This window comes from Orbicella franksi, chromosome 7 (assembly GCF_964199315.1).
Source record: "Orbicella franksi chromosome 7, jaOrbFran1.1, whole genome shotgun sequence".
NCBI lineage: Eukaryota > Metazoa > Cnidaria > Anthozoa > Scleractinia > Merulinidae > Orbicella > Orbicella franksi.
Genome location: NC_138151.1, coordinates 13641490 through 13662187, shown reverse-complemented (window position 1 = coordinate 13662187; position 20698 = coordinate 13641490). Strand labels below are relative to the sequence as shown.

Sequence of the window (20698 nt, the reverse complement as noted above, 5' to 3'; positions counted from 1 at the left end):
TTTTTAATCGAAGGTTATAGGCTAATAGGGTGATAATAGGGTAACAGCTTTAAATGTAATGGTATGTTAGGTTTAATTCGTTTCTCAGATACGTTTCATCTCGCCGAGTATAAGCTCCCCGTTTATAAGCCCACCCAAAACCCCTTATGAAGTTATACAAGCCCAGGACTTTAACTTGGTATTTTACGGTATTTCACGAGGAAATGTTTTCAAAACCTTTAAACTTGAATGTCAATATTTTTAATCCTCTGGAGCATAGACTTAACTTGCTTCAACTTATAAAAATATTAGATCTAAAATCACTTTACAGATCTTACAATTTCAACTTTGCGTCCTTTCCGGCCGCCATTTTCCTTTTCAATTGTACGCGACAGAAGAAACACATGAACTTCAAGCAAAAGAAAGAAAAGTAAAGTATTAACAGCCTTGTGAAGCCCTTAACCAAGACGTTTAAATGACAACCTGTTCGGTTGCCACCGGAAACGGTCATCAATGGAGTGCTTACGTGCCTATTCCTTAGCCAATCGAGAAGCAGAGTTAGTCTGTGAGGCTGAGATGTCAAAGAAACGATACACGTGCAATGGTTTGTGCTTTGATTGGCTGAAAGGTTTGGAAAACCAACAAAAAGTTGTCAATAAATTAATCAATGTAGACGTTAAGGTGCAAAGTGGTTCACTGGAAGATTTCAGAAATGAGATAAAAGACGAGCTTTCTGACAATAACAAAAACACAAGCAGGACACGGCGGTCGGCTTTAGTAGCGCGTAACATTGAATAAACAAGATCTGTTTTCACTTATAAATTAGTTGTTATCATTTAGTAGATAGAATTTCTATCTGTCTGTACAATTTTCTACATCAGCAGAGCTCAATACTTCCGTATGCGTTCAGTTCTCTTGCGCAGATTCCCCTTTTGCCTCCGTACTCTTAGTATGCCCCGCGTTTGTATCAACTGGCTTCTCCTCAGTCACAGGCCTGCTCGGTTTCTCATCCGGGCTCTTCGCATCGCCATTTTCTTTCCCCTTCTCTTCTCCCTTCGTCTCCTTTTGTTCTTCTACTACAGAAACGTTAACCTTCTGTTCCGCATTCCTTTCACTGTCTCTTTTACTCTCGGCCTCCTTGGCTTTGTCTTTGGTCGACGCCTCAGGTTGGGCTTGGGACCGCTCTCTCCAGTTCGCCGATAGACTTCCGCTACTCGGTCGGAATTGGTTGCCGCTGTTTCCGCGGGGCCTGTAACCTGATTGTGATTGTTGTCTTTGTTGTTGATTTTTACTTCCGGTTCGTTGTCTGTGGTCCTGTCGGCCATGTTGTCTATTACCGTTGTTTTGGTTTGTCCTGGCGTCGTTGTGGTCGCTGTTTTTCCGTTGTCCTTCGTTTCTTCTGTCATCTTTTCCTTCGCTGTCCGTTCGTCGATTGCCTCCCGTGAACCAAGGCAAAGGTTTCTTTGTCTTTCCTTCTCTTGGTGGAGAAGAGGCTGGAAAAAACCAAACCACAGTAATGTCATTTACAAAACTTCCTCAAACGAAAATATCAAAACTTCTTACCAAATCTAACTACTGTTAGATGTTACTGAATAAAAGAATTCTTTCTTTTTTTTTGGGGGGGGGGGGGGAGAGGTTCGTTTGCTAAGTTCTGTAATTAATACGAAGTCGTGGAAACTGCTTTTTATCAACGAAAGCTGCCAAGCTATAGAAAACCAGTCACAACTCGTTTTCACGCGTTCTCTTTTCACTGGTCGCTTGTTTTCCCGCGCTTTCTACTGGTTATACGTTTTCCCGCTCTTTTCACCAGCCGCTTGTCTTCCCGCGCTTTGCACCGGTCATACGTTTTCCCGTTCTTTTCACTGGTTGCTGTTTTCCCGCGCTTTAAACCAACAACTTCTTCCCACCGCTTTAAACCGGTTGCACATATGTTCCCGTGCTTGGCACCGTTTACCTGTTTTGCTCCGAGTTCCAATAGGTTCTTTGCGCTAGTTTAATTTGTTACGGTTGAAAGTCTGAAATGTAAACATTAAGGTTGCGTTTTAACCCTTACATGTTACAATCTCCTCTTTCTCATTTACTGTCTCCCCAGGCTTACTCCTGCCTTGCTCACTCTCCTCAGTCTCCTCCTCCACGATCCCTTTCAGCTCTGACGTCGGTGTAGACGCTCGCCGGTTTCCAGAATTCTGATACAAAACACGGCATTCAAAACATTGCAAAACATTGCAAAAAAGATGTTTTACCATCTGCTAGCCCTGACCACCTTGAGAGAACTGGATCTGGTTTAAATCACACGCTCGCACATTTTTCTATTCTTTTCATTCTGTAGGACGAAGAATTGCACTGGTGTTGTCGGTTCACCACTGACCGCTTCCTAGAAGACACGTGCGACAAATGCTTCTCAACGCATCGGAGAAAATGAAAATCAGAAGCTCGTGATGGTAGCAAGAAGCAGATTGAGCCGTTTAATGGGCTAGGTCATTGTATTTGAGATAATTCTGTTTATTTTCGTTAAGTATGAGTTCTAAACGTCAAATTTACAAGGTACCAATCTTTTTTTTGGTAAAATCAAGACAAAGACAGATGATTTCGTAGCGCGATAAATGAATTTTTCAAACAAATTGAGATACACTTGCAGACGTTTTCAAGTTGACTCCATTGCCATTTGTGTTAATCTTCTCTAATATGGTTTTTCAGTGTTTCTTTCAAATTCTTCTACAGTTTTCAGCCGTTACCGAGAGATGTGACCATTCTTGAAATTGGCCAAAAATTGTACCCCTCCTCTTCAGCATCAAGAAATTATGGGAGAATCTTTGTTCACATTAGCATAAGCGATACAGTTTTCGATGGAGCTACAAAAACATTAGTTCTGAATATTGAAAGGGCACAGCACAATTAACAGTCTTCTCTGCGCAAAGTCGTATGAGGAAATTACGTAACCAATGACGTCAGCAACGATTCTACTCTATGCACCAATCACGTTTTCTCCAGTCCATGCTATCGACCATGCTTACTCCACAAGTAAACTTCACTTCAATAAACTCACCTTAGAGGACTGCTGTGAGTTAGATTTGTTTTCGGGGGGTTCGGATTCACTGCTCGATCTTATTCGTATAGTCGGCTTGGTTTTCGGGCCGTCCTTCGTGCTAACGAACATCCCTTCGCTCAAGTCCCCGGCGAAACTCTCCGAAGTCAGCGACCTGTCACGCAGGCTCAACATGTTGTCCTGACCAATAAATGAGAGACTCGGCCCAGGTCGCATCTCGGCCGGTGTGGGTATGTACGCGGGGCCTTGGGGCGGGTTGATGCCCATACTTCGAAGCTGTTGATCAAGGCTTTCTTTCTCTTTTTTCATCAGTTCCACGTCCTGCAACATAATTAGATTATTGTTTAACTAGCGCCTTACATCAGGCTGGCGCGCCTGAAATTTAAATTGACCAATCAAGATTCAGCAGGCGGGAAAAACTGTACTGTCCTGGCGTCAACGTATGCTAAGAAGAAAAGCATGGCATTTAGGCCACTTTTCCCACAGGAGACGGCATTAGATATTCACGAAATGGGATTTGCAATTCCAAAAACCATACCAGGTTGTGCCTCCAAGCTTCTCATTTGGCGCCAAAAATGGGTTGCCGGCGTCCAGCAACTCAGTCGTAAAAGGCGCTTTGCACGATCCGGTCACATGGTACGAAATTAATTAAGCTGGGACGCAAGTTACACCGTGGGATTTCCAAAACAAACGAACTCACATCAGTCCAGCGCGACTTTCCTTTGTTTTGAAAGTCCTACTGTGTAACTTGCGTCCCAGCATAATTAATTCTGTACCATGTGACAGGATCGTGCAAAGGGCCTATTCCTGGCGTGTCGCCAGGTAGGAAAATAGTTATGTTATTCTGAACAAAAGATCTTGTCTCGCGTCGAATTAAACCAAGAATTCCCAAGTTAAGTATTAGAGGAGGCCAAAGAAACTTTAGGATTGTCTCCGAAGAAAAAGACTTTTAACGCGTGGTTTCGGTAGAACAGCACGGTTTTGACTGCCGCCTTACTGCGGACGCAGTCACCGTATGCAAGGCGCGCATTTTACATCACAGTCTTTGCCAATTTTCAGCCGCCATCTACCTGTAGCAGACAGGGCTGTTCGACTCTCGCAAAAGCGTTTGATGACATCACCTTTGAGGCTGCAAAACACAGCGAAGAGACACTCATATAATCTTCACTTTACAAATTTTCATCTGGAAATGACGGAAACATCGGAGTAATAACGAGGTGATAAACGCCACCTCAGAGTGTGGCTACTTGATCGGCCGAGAGGTCTGGAAAACCACTAGAACGGGAGGCACCGGTATAAAGCGGTTTTCATTTGCATGACGAGAGTTACTTGGTTTTGCGTTACCACGCTACACCATTGGCTAAAAAAAATTGCGCCACTTTGCCATCCAATCAGAAGTAAAAGTAAAACCAATCTTGATTCTCTCGTACACGTCCCCCCCCCCCCCCCCCCCTCTTTGCGTCAGCTAAATGTATTTTACTTCGAGTTTTGATTGGTTCATTGGATTGTCTGTGTCCTTGTGATTGGCCTAATGCCCTCCATAAACACATCCAATAGCTCAATCAAAAAGATATATGTACCTTAAGATGTGACAAATGGTAGTCCAACATCATTCGTGCATTAGCGATGCATTCTTTTGTTCCAACGAACAGGAATGAAACTTCTTTCTAAAAACAGAAAAAAATAATAAAAAAGTTTAAATCATGATGATTTTCGCGCTCGTCATCGCACTTCGGTACCAGTTTAGAAGTTTTCCCGCGCTTATCACCCATTGCATGTTTTCTCTCACTTGTCACACACTTCACGTTTGCCCGCGCTTGTCACCCACGCTCAATATCGCAATTTTTGCTTCTTGATTGGTTTGTTCGAATCCATCAGTTTCTTGTGATTGGCTGGATTTGGTTGAAACACGCTCATTGACGAGAGCTGCCACAAGATCTGGATAAGCTCCAGTTTTCGGCCAACATCGCACAAGAAAACAAACAAAACCAAACCAGGGGTTAAAAATACCTTAGAAGCTTTTTCTTCCATGGACGATCTTTCCTCTGGTGGTTCTATCTTGACACGGGTAACGCCTGAGCGATCCACAATATCCTGTATAATACGACCACTCTTTCCTATAACTTTGCCTGTAACATGAAATAATAATCCATGCAAGTCTTTCAAAGTTATTCATGACCGTGACGGTGTTGGGATATCTCTTCTTAATTAGTATAGATTCTTTAAGTTTATCTCTCCGTTTTAGTTTCACTCTAAGTTTCACCCCAGAAGATATATCAAAGATTCCACACAGTGTTAAACCACATTTCCTAACACCTTGAAGTTTGACCAAAGTACTTCCCTACACGTCTTTTTTTCAAATCTCTCCTCATTGTTTGGAAATCTGGAACTGGGTTGCGTTACGTTTCGTATCGTTTGGGTTGTCCTAATGGCCAGAATGCCGGAAACCTAGGAACCTGGTAATCCAAAATCCCAAAAACTGAGAACCGGAATTATCCTAAACCTTGGTTTCTGGCAATCTGAATTTCTGGCATCTAGGACCACAACCCCGTTGCATTGCGTTGCGTTGTGTTGCGTTGTTCCAACTGTTCCAGTGATCATTGATTAATCAAAGACAACAAACCATAAATTGCACATAAATTTCAAGATATTACTATGGTAGTTATAGGCTTTTGATAGTTTTTGTAATGTGCTTTCTTATATTTTTGTTTTTATTTTTGTATATATCTTATTATTGTGTAATCTATGTTAGGTAAAAGCTTCATGGCTCCTATTGACAGCAGAGATGCTTTGTAAGCTCCCTGAAGGGACAACCCTGAAAATTTTAACTTTAGATATTTACTTTTAAGTGAAGGTGTCTATCTATCTAAAGACAATGTAGAAACATTGGCCCTTTTTTATCTGAGGGAAAGATATCTAGATAAAGACTCTCTTGTAAAACACTCAATTTTACTGAACGTTAACGCAAGTCAGGGTTTCGACATTCCCAACCTTACCTACAAGCGGTCTGGGCACATAAACAGTTTCTTCCGCAAACTCCAATAACCTTCTGGCTTCCTTAACAGTTGCTTCACTCTAAACATAAACACAACCAGGTTAACACGAGCTATCAACCTGCCCACTCTACTAGCCCCCCCCCCAACCATTCCCCACCACCTCCTCCCCCCCCAAGAAAAAGAAAGATGGACCTCTTGTAGGGTAGTCATTTCTTTGTTAACAACTGCACAGCTAAATCGAGCTTGGCTGTGTGAAATGTCCAGGAGCGTCCACTACTGTCAGCCATCTCCTAGAGGAAGAATTCTCTTGCGGCCGGCAAATCCTGGCAACCCAGTCCCCACGCAGACAGGGACAACAACAACTTATCACACTGATAAAACAGTGGAACGAGTGAGAGGGAAGTGGAGGACCAGCCTATGAGAAGAGATCCCACGCCCAATAAAATGCTCACTCTGATACAACGCACTTTCGTGAAGAGCACTTGGAATCCTGGTGCATACATGTGCATATCTAAACCCCACTGACTGAAAGATAAGACTGGTGCTCTTTGTTGAAGACTCCTTAAAATCACATTTAAATCCCTATAAACCTTGACTAGAAAGCTTTTCTTTCCAAGATCTTTCACTTATATGTACAAAAAATAAATAACAAAAAAATAATTCGTGAACCTCCACATTCTTCTATGGCATACATGTACTCACATCTCCGCAAATATGGAACGTACAGTTTTCCTCATCAACTTCAATAGAGATAATTCCAGCCAGTCTTCTGGCCTGTTGTATATTGGCACCCTGAGCACCAATGGCAAGACCCATCAGATGATCTGGCAAAGTCAGCATGTCCACCACACCCATCTGTTTCTTTGCCGTCTGGGAAGTGATGAGAAAAAAACAGGCACCACAAAAAATAAGGAACTTCATTCAATACAAAGGCTTCTATCATCTGTCTGATAAATATGGTACAGTACCTGCCTTTGTTAAAAGGATTATCCATTAGTGCAGGAATGATTCAATGGCTAAAGGGTAATTATAGTATGTTCCAGCCAAAACTGGGGAGCTCTGTATCAAACGCCCAAGCTCCCCCCCAATTTTCAGCGTATGTTTAACATTAAGCCAGTTTCCACAAAGAACGATATCAAACTGTTAATCACATAGTAAATGGTTTGAACCCAGGAGTATCAGTAGTTCGTATAGTGTGATCGTCCGGGTGAGTGTAGTTCTGAAAAGAACTGTTGTTGGTGACTGACGTTTCGACAACCTGACCGGAAGTCATCTTCAGAGTCAAGTGAATAGTGTTTGTCAGTCGATGACGTTATAAGTCTGGTCCGTTGAACGTGATTGGTCAGTATAGCCATGATGGTATTGGCTGAAAGACTCGTGTAAAGTTTTTCATCAGTCATTGGTGGGTTTCGATCCGTCTGTTGTTGGTCAAATAGGTCGGTTTTTGGTCCGTGTATTGTTAAGTCGGTCTGTTAGAAGTCCGTTTGTCGGTTTCGTTTCCGTCGTGGATAAGTCGTTTGTAAGGCGCCGGTAGTTGTTGACATCTGTTAAGAGGCGTTTGTTCTAGGTTAGTGTACCAGCTTTCCAGAGTCAGTCGTTGAAAATAGTTTGTACTGTAGGTTAACTTTACACGAGTCTTTCAGCCAATACCGTCATGGCTATACTGACCAATCACGTTCAACGGACCAGACTTAAACATCATCGACTGACAAACGCTATTCACTTGACTCTGAAGATGACTTCCACTCAGGTTGTCGAAACGTCAGTCACTAACAACAGTTCTTTTCAGAACTACACTCACCCGGACGATCACACTATACGAACTGTTGTTAATCACATTTTGCACAGTATTTCTCGACAAAACTGCTCAATTTATGACAGTAAAAGCATACCTCTAGCTGTCTTGCTGTCTCATCTGTCCAGGACTGCAACAACATCTTTGTTCTGAGACTTCTGAAATGGATCTCACTAAGCATGGCTGCACACTTCACTGGACGTTCAGAACGAGACTAAAGAAAACATAGGATGTAAGGATGTGTTCCTATGGGATGATCTGGATCAGGATAAGTGATCCAAGATCACTCAGTTCATGGTGCATCAAAGGAACCAATGAATCCACTCTGGTCACAGAATCATCACTTCCTTTGATGCACTATGATCCGAGTGATCTTGAATTACTGATCCCGACCCAGATCATCCCAAAGGTTTGCACCCTCTGACTTACAGGGCATGCTCTAGCTTTAAAAAAAACACTGGTCGGAAAATTTTTCAACCGCAGAAAAACTTCCAATTTGTGGTCATTAAACCCCGGAAGAACAAACTCATATATACCAAAAATATCATTTCAACCTTATGGAGGCTTCGACAAAGATTTACTGAAGTGGTACTTGTCTGTCTTGTCTCCTTGACTGTTATGACTGGAATTGACTAGCAAGAGTTACAAAGGTTACAACAAAGAGGGTGTGCATGTGAGGGAGAAGGCAACTGTGTCCTTGCAACCATGTGTGCATCTTATACCCCAACATGTTACTCCTGTGATGCAAGGGCTGTACTGTGAGTTGTTTTCAATTTATTACAATCACAAATGAACATCCAGTGACAAGCAGTGAGCCTGATAAGTTCTAGTTTGCAAGGCTGTGCCATCCCTAATTTAAGTCAAATATTGTCAGGAAGTCACTCACCAACACAACAAGAACAGCTAATTCATCATTATAATAAACACAGGATGCACCACATTGTTTCTTGAATTCTCGATGCGTCCCTTCATCTTTACAGCTATGAATAAAAATTACAAGTAATGATGTCATAATCTTCTCCAACCCACATTTAATATTTAGAAAATAGCCAAATGAAAATATACATGCTGATTGGTTTAAAATCATGTTTCGATAAATTGATAGAAACACAGAACTAGCACAAGCTGTTGACGTAGTGATGGCACGAGCAAAGAGAATTTACATTTTGATGATCAAAGTACACAAGTTGTTTTCTTTTTCCGTCACCCAATTTTCTAAAAGAAATAGAAAATATGTTCTCCATGTTTCTACCAAGTTATAAGAACATGCGTGGAAGTTTGGGAGAACTCAAAAAAAAACAGTGGAAATACTTGCTTGTTGGCCCATGTTCCTTCAGCATTTCTCGTTCTCCCAAACTTCCACTAGTGTTTCTATAACTTGATAGAAACATGGTACATGTTTTCCATTTCTTAAACAACTGTTAAGAAACTGTATCTGGCAACAGCCAGAAATCTTACACAGTTCTGAGCCTTCATTTTCCAACCTATGTCTAGAATTCTGCCCAAAATTCCTAAGGACACTTGATAAAATACCAGCCATAATGGCATGTTACATTGTGAGGTGTTAAGTCATTAGTCCAATTTACAATCCCCTCCCCCTCAAGGTTGAATAGATCAGCATTAACATGTTGTTGGGGGTAGGGGATAGTGTGGGGTGGGGGGGGGGGGGGAGTAAAGGCAAAGACCGTTTGTTCCCTTTGGCCTCAGCAAGTATCACCTTTTGGCTAGAATTATACTAGTTCACAAATGCAAATGCTGCGATCTCAATGGCTGAGCAATGGTTCACTATCAACCACTAGTGTACAGATTCTGGAGGTGGTCCACATAATGGCAATGTTAACTCGTTTCTCTTAAGTTTTGGAGAAAGATTTGGAAACATTACTTGATAATTCAATTTTCAAGAGGAGTTAGGAAAGGAAATTGGCAGTAATGCCACTTTAAAACCCCAAAATTGTTGTGATATTACAGTATGTACAGTATCCTAAAGTCCTTGTTGGGTTATGCAACAGTTATTAATTATTACACATATTGATGTAAACTGAATAGAACCAGTATCCTACATACAGTTGTCTCAAATCTTGTGGCACATCAATCATGACCTTGTGGTACATATTCCTGGAAATTGGCCCACTGAAAAAAAAACAACAAATAATTTTATTATCAACAATAATTTATCAATGAATAAAATAACATTACTATTAATAACAGGACATTCCACCTAAATTGGCCATTTTGCAGATGAGTACTCAGTAACCTGGCCTATGAATGAAAGCAAGACTGAAGGTGACCTTGCTTTGACACAGACCTCTCTGCTTTTCTCATTTAAATGCCAACTAGTTAGTATAAGAACAACTTGATTTACGCAACAAATGCAGTGAGGTCTGTATCAAAACAAGGTCACCTGCATCTTCGCTGCCATTTAAAGGTATGGTCACTGAGCAGACAACTATAAAATTGTCTACCGGACACACTGCATTTGCAAAACAAAATAGTATAATCATATAATTGAAGGGGTGAGTGCAAAACCATGCTAAGTGACGATTTGGGTGAAAAAATAAATTTTCGCGAAAGGGCTTGAACTTTTGCATGTGGTCTTCAATGTAATAGAAAAACGTGGCTCTGTATTTTTGTCACTGGTTTTTGCTTTGTTTTCGAGTTATAACGTATGCAAAAATACTTGGCTTTTCCTAGCCGTGTCTTTAGGAGTTTATTTGTTGAACAGCAAACAGGCAGACTGTTTATAGTGTATGAAGTCAAAATCAAATATCACAGCATATATAGAGCGGAAATCTGGGAACAGATTGTTTACATCGGTTATTGTGACGTAAACACAACATGTGAATCGATCAAGCGTCAAACGAAATACATTGAACAAAAAAGAGATGTGCCACATTAGAGCTCTGTCAACTAATATCTTAAGCGTTGTTTTAAAGTACCTTGTATGCCTGCCTGGTGGTGAGAGACATCATAAAGCCTCGATAAACCCGTAAGTCATCAGCACGTTTTAAAGAATCAAAATGTGTTCTGAAACTTCGAAGGCAGCTGATATACTGTAATTGTGTTATCGGTGTTCAAAGTCAGATCGAGCCAGGCAACAAAGTCCAAGAGCAGTTCTTGCCCAAGAAAAATACCCTCTGGTGAGTCGTGGCCCAATTGCCAAGCGTTGCCAGCGTCAAAGTTTGGAAAGCGAGAACTCGTTTTAGACTTATAAAATTTGTCTTGTATCGACCGCCATGTTTTCCCACACATGAGGTGTAAAGACCCTTCCCGCCATGCATTGCGATCACGTTCTGCGGACGTTTCTTGAACTGGTAACTAGATTGTTCAAACATAATAATGGCCAACAAGTAGCGATTGATTGTAACATAGATCTGTGATGCAGGTTGCGTTGATTTTATTTCAAATTGGCATGGTTTGTAGTGTTTTGAGCTTCTGGGATCAGCGGACATGCAGACGTATGAAGACCCGTACGTTGCGCAGAAGGGTTAATCTGTCAATCTGTCAGCCCTATTTATAGAGCGTTTTCACGTGAAGTCATCAAATTCTTAAATCCAAAACTAAACAGCCACCAAAGTTGTTATCCTCATCAGGCATAACAGGTACCAGCCCATTTTGAACTTGGAAGTTATGGCGGTGCATGACATAAAGCTACGATCGCATTTGTCGAAAACTATGTATTTATCTCATGATTTTTTAGCCATTTAAGACGTTGCCGTATTTGGAAAAGTGCTTATTGAAATGTTTATTTGTTTTATTTTATTTTTATTTACACCTTTTTTGGCCTGAAATCAACATTTTTGAGCTTATACATTGCGTGAAATTACCATTTTCAGGAGCCCATCATAGGCTCCTGCCATTTTGCTGTTTTCTAAGTGAAATCAACATCCTTACCGTCACGGGTTAACGTCAAATCAACATTTTAACCTATTTAGACTTGAAATCAACATCATTGAGCTTATAAATTGCGAGAAATTACCATTTTGCTGTTCTCTCAGTGAAATTAACATCCTTGCCGTCAAGCGTTAACGTGAATCAACATTTTAACTTATTTAGACCTGAAATCAACATCATTGGGCTTATGCGCTGCGTGAAATTGACATTTTGCTGGTTTCTAAGTGAAACCAACATCCTTGCCGTCATGCGTTCACCTGAAATCAATATTTTTAACCTATTTAGACCTGAAATCAACATCATTGAGCTTATGCGCTGCGTGAAATTGACATTTTGCTGGTTTCTAAGTGAAACCAACATCCTTGCCGTCACGCATTAACCTGAAATCAACATTTTAACCTATTTAGACCTGAAATCAACATCACTGAGCTTATAAGTTGCGTGAAATTACCATTTTGCTGTTTTCTAAGTGAAATTAACATCCTTGCCGTCAAGCGTTAACGTGAAATCAACATATAAACCTATTTAGACCTAAAATCAACATCATTGACCTTATACGTTGCGTGAAATTGACATTTTGCTGGTTTTTAAGAGAAATCAACCTCCTTGCCGTCATGCGTTAACGTGAAATCAACATTTAAACCTTTTTTGACCTAAAATCAACATTTTTGAGATTATACGTTGCGTGAAATTGACATTTTGCTGCTTTCTAAGTGAAATCAAAGTCCTTGCAGTTGCAGCAGGCCGATCCTTAGTTATGATAAACTGAGGCAAGACTTCGACTTATAACAAAGGCTTGGCTTGGCTATTATAACAAAGGATCGGCTCTGTTTATCATAACAAAGGCCTAGCTTCGTTTATTTGAAGGCCTCGGCGGGAAAAGGGGGTTAGGTATTTTAATCAAAAGTGAACTTTGTTGAAAATGCTCCAAAATTTGCATGCAGTTTTGTTTAGGTATGTTTAGCAATGTCCTGTAGTTTTTCCACTAAGCTTCGCTTCGTTTTCGAGATATTGCATATGAAAAAAAACCACTTGGTTTTCCTAGCGGTGTCTTCATAAACAAAGCAAAAACCAACGGGAAAAATACAGGACCACGTTTTCCTATTACATTGAAGACCACATGCAAAAATTCAAGCCCTTTCGCAAAATTTTTTTTTCACCCAAATCATGGCATGGTTTTGCACTCAACCCTTCAATTATATGAACAAAAAGTTATGAATCACGCACAATAATACATGAAGCACTTACTAAATTTAAGGCCTAATATACAGTCGAACCCCTATTGAACGGCCACCTATTAAACGGCCACCCCTATTAGGCAACCAGTAACCAAAGTCCCGATGAGGGCTTTTCTATTGTTTTTACCTCTGTTAAATGGCCAGCCCCCATTAAGCAGCCAATATCCATTTCTCCAAGGGTGGCCGTTTAATAGCGGTTGAACTGTAGTAACAATAACTTAGAGTGCTAGTTGTTGTTGTTGTTGTTGTTGTTGTTGTTGTTTTGCTTTACTTACTTGCGACTAGCTGGACGAATTCTTTCTCTTGGGACAATCTCATTAAAAGTAGCATCCCATCCAGCATATTGAATAACATAGTACTAAAAGAAACAGAATTTACAGTTCAGGAAATTGTTCAGCTGTTATATAACTAATACATTCCATATTTTCCCAATTAAACACTGGGTGTCCCAGGTAGATTTGTAAATTAGACCCTCAAGGATTTCATCTTTGAGGTATGATAAACTTAGGTATAATTATCAGATATTTAGCTTTCACAAAAATGAATAATAATTCTAATTAACTCCAGCCTAAAAAAAAAAACAACAAAAGTAAAAAAATAAATGCTGGAACAAAGAGGCCAAATTTGAAATAAATGACTGGGGCACTTAAGGTGAATGCTCAGTATCCCTAATGCCCATGATTTTCGCATCATTAGCGCGTGCACATGAGCGCATATGCATAGAAAACGTTAGAGATTTCCCTCAAGCTAAGCTCAACAGCAAAATAAAATAATGCTCGTTTTCTCTTAAACAAGCACGGTAACAACCACTTTTTAATGTATGAATTTAAATTACACAAGGATATCTACATTGTATCTTGATTTGAAGAAAAGTTTAAAATTCTACTTAAAATTATTTTGATTTTAATGCTGTAAAGAACACGCCGTTAGGTAGTGCTGGCTATGTGTAGCATGCAGAAAATTCTTAACTTTGTAGTATAATCATAACTCCTGTATAACTAACATGGTTTAAAATGTGAGTTCAGGGTCTATTTTGTTTAACTTCTCTAATAAATTAATTCAATGAGTGCTTTTCTTAGAATTTCTACTGTCCCTTTCTGCTGACTTAGGTTAAGTAATTAATGACAACCTCATCGGTTGCAAAGTTGCTATAAAGGCCATCCATGTTGTGCAAAAATGAGCATGGTAACCCCTATTGTTAATTGCATTTTTCTGATAAACATAAACATGATTACCAACTGGATGAAGTTTGAGAAATTTTTTATTATAACTCTAGAGACATTATGTTCATTCCTGGACAAGAACTCTGTTAATGAAAGGGCACTCTTCCCAAGGGTTTATGCATCACTGGTTTCCTCCCCAAGGGGCAACAAACAATGATGTCTTGGCTACATATTTGCATTCCGTGACTCTTACAGAGTACATTTCTCTGAAGAAGACTGCAGAAGGCGCTCAAAAATTCAGTTTTAACTTGTTTTAGATCTGTTTCAAACTCCCTTTTTAGAACTTTAATCATGGGGGTAGATTGCTCCAACAATTTTATTGTAGTGTACGGTGGTCTTCAATTGATTATCACAAAACCAAAAACAAATTTTAATCACTATGACTAATTACAAAAGACACAAATAATCCATTAAACCACTCAAAACACCAAGCAAATACATGAAGCTCACTCAAAGTGCAGGAAAACATGTGCAAGCAAGTTACAATTGGTTTTGGTTTTACTTCTGATCAAATGACATTTGGAGTAGCAGAGTCCTTTTTTAAGTTAATCAGAAGGCATAGCAAAGCAAAGCCAAAGCAATTACTTTAGACACTCAAGTGGAAACTGCTCTAAAATGTATTTTAGGTCAAAATGATTTCAAATTAGTTTGATTTCCAACTCTATAAAAGGAATCCTAATTTAACAATAATATGAAAATTTAAGAGAGCGGTTTTCAATAGAGCGTCAAAAAGTAATTTTAGTTTTATATCTCTATGCTACATGATTGGCTTAAAAAACTCGCGCCACTTTTTCATCCAATCAGAAGTAAATCCAAAACCAAAACCAATCATGACTCATTTGAACATGCCTTCCTGTGCTTTGCGTCAGCCACATTTAATTACTTTGAGTTTGGATTGGTTCACTGTATTGTCTGTGCCCTTTGAAATTGGCTAGAGTGTTGACTTTGATTTTGGTTTTATGACACTCAATTGAAAACTGCTCTAATATCACAATTTAATAACAATATAATTATATAATTATATCATGACTATTTTTTTAAATTTATTTGTTGTATGGCCAACTAAATTGTAATTTAGGTGAGGGCCATAGATTTGTCAGTACACGACATTAATGTGTTTTCCCTCAAAATAAGGTTATTACAATGTGTAGTTCCAGAAAATATCCATACCCCCACCACGGAGGGAATTTCATGAAAGCCCCCCCGCCCTCCTCCCCGGAATTTCCATTTTTAAACACAAAAGTAACCCCCCACCCCACCCCTCCGGAATTTCCACAAATATTATGTACACCCCCCATACCCTCTGGAGAAAATAGTTTTGGCAAGAAAGTGTGTTAAAGTTGAAGTAAATACTCCAAGCACTTAGCTGTCTTTGTTAGGGGATTAGACACCAGTCTGGAGTTTTATGGGATGCAGAGAGGGAGCACATGAGATGGAGATTAAACGTTGAGTTAGCTTATGTGTCGTCATCTCTTTCACGCAATAACAGTCTGCATTGCACATCCCTGCTGTTTATTCTCAATCGATCGTAACATCTGAAGATACACACAAAGAAAACTTGCAGAAATTTATTGCTTTAACAGAAAATAGATAAAAAAGGTAACTTGTCAAATTACCTTCCTACACGACTGAGTCCCTTTGTAAATGTGGTACAATTTCCGTTGAAGGACTGATAAGATGAGTGTGGATGAAATGGACACCATACTTTTGTTGTCAACATGATCGCTAACACACCCACCACAAAACCCAATTTTACAGCAAAATTATGTACAAACGGACAGAAATAACCAAGAATAAGAGATTTTTAAGTTTGTGAAATGGTAGCATTATTTTTACCTTTATAAAGAAACTAATTTTTATGATAGAAATTTGCTGCCACTCTACAGCTTTGAAGTCTGATGCGAAAACAAACCAGGCTAGTCACCAATGCTTTACGGTCCACAAGGTGACCTCATTTAGACTGGTAACAAGTAACAGCAGCCATTTCCACGCAACGGCACGTTCTTTGCATTTGTTAGCTTCCAAAGTGCTTTTTGAAGAAGGAAAATATATTTCAAATATAATGCAATTCAAATACAAGTACTCAAGCTACTATTTTTTTCATGTGAAAGATCGGGCTAGATCTACTTCGCAGGTAAGAAAGGATTTTTAAACAGGTAGATCAATACTTGAATCTGTATCGAATCGCAGAGCATCTGGAAACTAAATCAACCATCCAACCCCCGTACCCCCACCATGGAGGGAATTGGAAATACCGGAGGGGTGGGGGTATGGATATTTTCTGGAACCACACAATTGTTATTATTATTAGTAGTAATAATAGAAACTTTAATTTGTTATTTAAAGTGGGATATGGTTCTCTGTGACCTTGCAGGTGTATTCTGACCCCAAACAGAATAAAAGAATAACCAAACACTGATAAATAAATTTGAAAGGCTAAAATTTTAGTTCAAAGCTACAACCTCAGACACAGGGCGAAGCCTTCCACCAGGACAAAGGAATATGGTAAACCTCTGCCCAAAGTTTAATTTGAGGATGGGGGGGGGGGGGGGGGTGGCAATGTGTCATTATCCTTGCTTGATTACATGAACATGTCCCAGGACTTATATTAATTTATAGCCTTGCCAAAATTGTGTTGATTACGTCTACAAATTCAACACAAAATGTTTTCAAATACCTCTCCCTTTTTGTGTACAATTCTTGCCAGCCACCATCCACACGGTTCGCCATCACTGTCTCTTGTGAACACCTTCAGTTGATGAACATACACAACAAATTAACTTTGTGGATGCTGACAAGGGCTAATGAAAAGGCAACAACAGAGTCCATTGTTGTCATAGGTGTCAGAATATCATATGATTCATCAGTACCAGAATTGTATCATGGTGTGACAAGAAGTGTTTCTACTCTCCCGTGATGGGATGCTAGTCCAGTACATTTTTAAGGTTACCTTATTCCAGACCTCAATTTTATTATTAACTACACAATAAAGTTAGTTCAGGGGGGCAGCAACTAAGATCAACCAATCAGATCGATCCAAAGTCAGTGTCTCCAAAGTATTGGACCAGGCACTGTCCCGAATGATCCCACACGTTCGCTCTTAAAGATTTGCGAGGGAAAAGTTCCGGCATAGGTGTTTCACTTAGCAAAACACATCCTGGGACTGGAACTAGGAAATGTTTGAAACACCTTCTGGACATCCTCTAAGATCTCAAAACAGCTTTGTATATGATCAGGTCATCTTCAAATATCCTACATGTGGTACTACCACAATAAACTTTCACACCTTTGACTCAAAGAAAGTTGAAAGGTATATAATCTTGAGTAGATTATTAACTCCCACTACAACAAAGTGGTACCAATCATGCTCAAGAATGAGTACAGATCACTGCTATCACCCTCCACCTCACACAAGGCAAGTATAAGTATCTCTACTCCCCCCTGGATGGGATGCTAAATCAACTCCAAACTAGTAGAGATACTCTTCCCCAAATTGAATTTTTCTTGTACAACATACTGGCATTAGAGGAATAAACAAAGAATTCTCGTTCTGACCCCAACCCATCCCCCTTAGAGCTTTGAAGTTAATCCTGAAATGCAGATCACATTGAAGCAGGGTCCCAAGAGGGGGGACATGTCTAATGTGGCCAGCCTGTCCAAGAGTTGCACATGGTTGCAGTCTAACCCAGGTTATTACTCAGCAATTTCTCAAGTTCCAGTACACCAATACTTATTTATACTACTGGGTGACCAGGCCAAGGGGTGTGTCAATGGTCACCTTCACTAGAACAGGTAATTGTTTTAAATTGCATCAGTATTGTTATTAACGACAGAATTGTAGCCAACCTGTGTTTGACAGTCATTGTACTCATCACAACTGCAGTCAAGCTAATTTCGGTATCATGAAAGTAACATACTCCGAAGATGGCTTGATTGTTAGTGGAGTATAGTACCAATCTAGTCCACAACCCCCTGTAGATAACAACTCCACTAAAAATGCCTTTGCAACAAAAACTAAGCCAAGCGTTGCTTCATAAAGTCGTATAATTTTTGTTTTTAGTCAAACCAAAAGCAAATACATTATCCTCCAGGGGCTGTCTTTATACAGGCCTAGACATCCTATGGGGAATTCATACCTTCCCGTACATGCAGCGATGTTTTAAAATAGTGTAGGAGATATTTAACTTCACTTCCCAATGGTGCTAGCCATTTACTAACATGACAAAAGGATCGACATTCACACAAATAGATTCCCACAGCTGAAAATTCCCCATCTGATCACACGAACCGCAAATCCAATTAACAGTTTGACCCGATATTAAAGTTCGCACGTGGACATCTCGTAGTAAACAGCACCAGAAAGGTGCCAACCTTTACGCAACTTGTTATTGCACAATCCCGCAAAGTTATTGACGAAAACTAGCGAGAAAAATGGCAAAAATATCCCATGTAGGTCATAAGATAATTAAAGATGCTAGCAACCAACGCCACTGATACAAACATTATCTGAATGAAAACAATCAAAGTCTTTCACAGCCGAGTGACCTTTTTCGCCATTCGATCACATGGCCTGGCTCTGCTCGGTAACCAAACAGGTTTTCCCAAATAGCCTCACCTCTACTTCATCGTCCACATATAAATCACATCTTTGGTTCGTAGATGGAGGCAGACGAACTTCTTCATAAGCAACCCTCCTGCAGTTATTCAATCTGTGAGGAACCAATACGTAAAGCATTTGTAAGCGAGCATTGCAACAAGGTAAACAATGTATACAAATGAAAAATCTCGCGCCACAACCAAAATTCTTGCTTACGTACTCGTGTTGAAGAGCGATCGTGACTTGGTCTTGATGAATGTTCCTCACATAACCCTGGGAAATAATTGTTCAATAAGTACCTAAGCATTTCCTGAATTATCTATAAATTTCGTGGTCTTCACCTTGTAATAAGCCCCATTTTTGCCGCAAACTTCTACGGACAAATCCTCCATGTTTTCTTGCTCAACTTACACTGCTGTCCCAGAGGCAGTCTGGGATATCAACAAATTGCGCAATCTGGGCGCGAAACCACTCGACGCCATGTTTGGGTGAAAAACGTCGGTGTAAGTCAGATCAAGTCGAAATATGAATATTTTCCTGCATTATTTTAACATCTGCAAAACAGTTATAATCTAATACGCGAATTTCAAAATAATTTTGGCTTTGATTTGCGTTTGTCACTGTTGATCAAGGGTGGTTACGATGTTAGTTCTCGAGGAATTTGAAACAAAAACAGTGTGAAATTGTTAGTCTTGATTTGTCGCGACTCCGTCACTTAGTGTCACATATCAAATTCAAAGAAAAGACACTCTTGCGTTCGCCTTTCCACAAATATCACGTAAAATCGCCTGGATAGAAATTCTCAATAAATCCCTTCTAAATGTCACAAAAATGTTCTAACTTTCTCGAAAAACCCTCTGAATATCAGTCTTATTTTTGTCATAAAAATACAAGATCTTTTTAAAAAATCATATGGGCCAAAATTTTCAAAATTTTCTTGCAGTAGCGGAACATGTCGAGGAAGAAGGTTCAAGCACTTTGATGGTACCAACGTCCGTCATTTTGGAAATTCAATTGCTGTTTTAGCTGAGCGCTGTTAGTGATATGGAATGCATTTTCGTGTGGAAAATCGCTGAACTTGATTGTTTTTAGAGTGTTGTTTCAGTAAAATAACAAAGAAAACGCAGGACTAAGGCAAAAAAACTATGAAAGCTTATGAATATTTCTAAATATCCCTAAGTTTTCTAAATATCTTAATATTTTCTAGATACTCCGAAACTTCTAAATATCCCAGAAAATATCCCGATATTGGTGGAAAGGCCCACCCTTGCGGCTACAGAACCACACGGTCGAACCTCCACTATACCAGCCACCTCTCCACAACGGCCACCTTTTTCCGTCCCACCCGGACGGTCCATACCTTCACTCTTACTGTAACTTCTCTACGTCGGTCACCTCTCTACAACGGCAACCAAAGGGCACCCCGACTGCCAAAATAACCTCTCGACAACGGCCAGTTAAGAATGGTGTTTACAAAACCCAATGTTATATTGTAAAAGGTCACCAACTTCATCCTTACCACACGTCGTAGGTCTCTGTTGCTGTTTGGTTTCTGTTTTATTGATATATTTTGATTTTGTTAGGTCCTAAAGTACGCATTTTTTTAAATATACAAATTTTGTATCCTCCAAAAAACAGGTGCCATATTACATAGGGGCGTAGCATGGGGGGTGCGGGGAGGGGGAGGACATGACAATCTGGTGAGTACCCTCACTTTGACACAATGTGACCCCCTTTGAAAAATCTTGACTTCGCCCCAATTACAGCCCTTCCTCTCTTTAACGGCCCTTTCTCTACAACGGCCATTTTCCTCTGTCCCCAAGCTGGCCCATTGTGGAGTACTCTGGTAGTATGCGAGACAAATACAGTACGTAGAACAAGTTGATAAATTGCAATTGCATGTTGTGTCTCATTTTTTTTTTTTTAAATCTTT

The 20698-nt window shown here is 39.8% G+C and overlaps 1 protein-coding gene across 1 annotated transcript; it reads right to left on the bottom strand.

The window, feature by feature from the left end:
• Positions 1-206: 206 nt before the first annotated feature.
• Positions 207-20298, bottom strand: LOC145493787 (fragile X messenger ribonucleoprotein 1 homolog A-like). Its single transcript, XM_081473251.1, has 15 exons — positions 19107-20298; positions 18986-19038; positions 18784-18877; positions 16846-16917; positions 13221-13303; positions 9881-9946; positions 8703-8796; positions 7914-8030; positions 6724-6891; positions 6022-6100; positions 5036-5154; positions 4606-4692; positions 3026-3346; positions 2033-2165; positions 207-1472 (listed from the first exon to the last, which is right to left on the bottom strand). Exons 1-15 carry the CDS (start codon positions 19155-19157, stop codon positions 886-888), a joined length of 2124 nt encoding a protein of 707 aa, XP_081329377.1. The 5' UTR covers positions 19158-20298; the 3' UTR covers positions 207-885.
• Positions 20299-20698: the final 400 nt, after the last annotated feature.

What these genes read in the sequence shown, in the direction of transcription:
- LOC145493787 (XM_081473251.1), bottom strand. Translation starts at nt 19,157, where the DNA reads ATGGAGGATTTGTCCGTAGAAGTTTGCGGCAAAAATGGGGCTTATTAC. An exon ending in TTGTACACAAAAAGGGAGAG is followed by an intron (nt 13,304 to 16,845) that starts GTATTTGAAAAC and finishes TGTTTCTTTTAG; the next exon opens with TACTATGTTATTCAATATGC. An exon ending in ACCATTTGTCACATCTTAAG is followed by an intron (nt 3,347 to 4,605) that starts GTACATATATCT and finishes ATTATGTTGCAG; the next exon opens with GACGTGGAACTGATGAAAAA.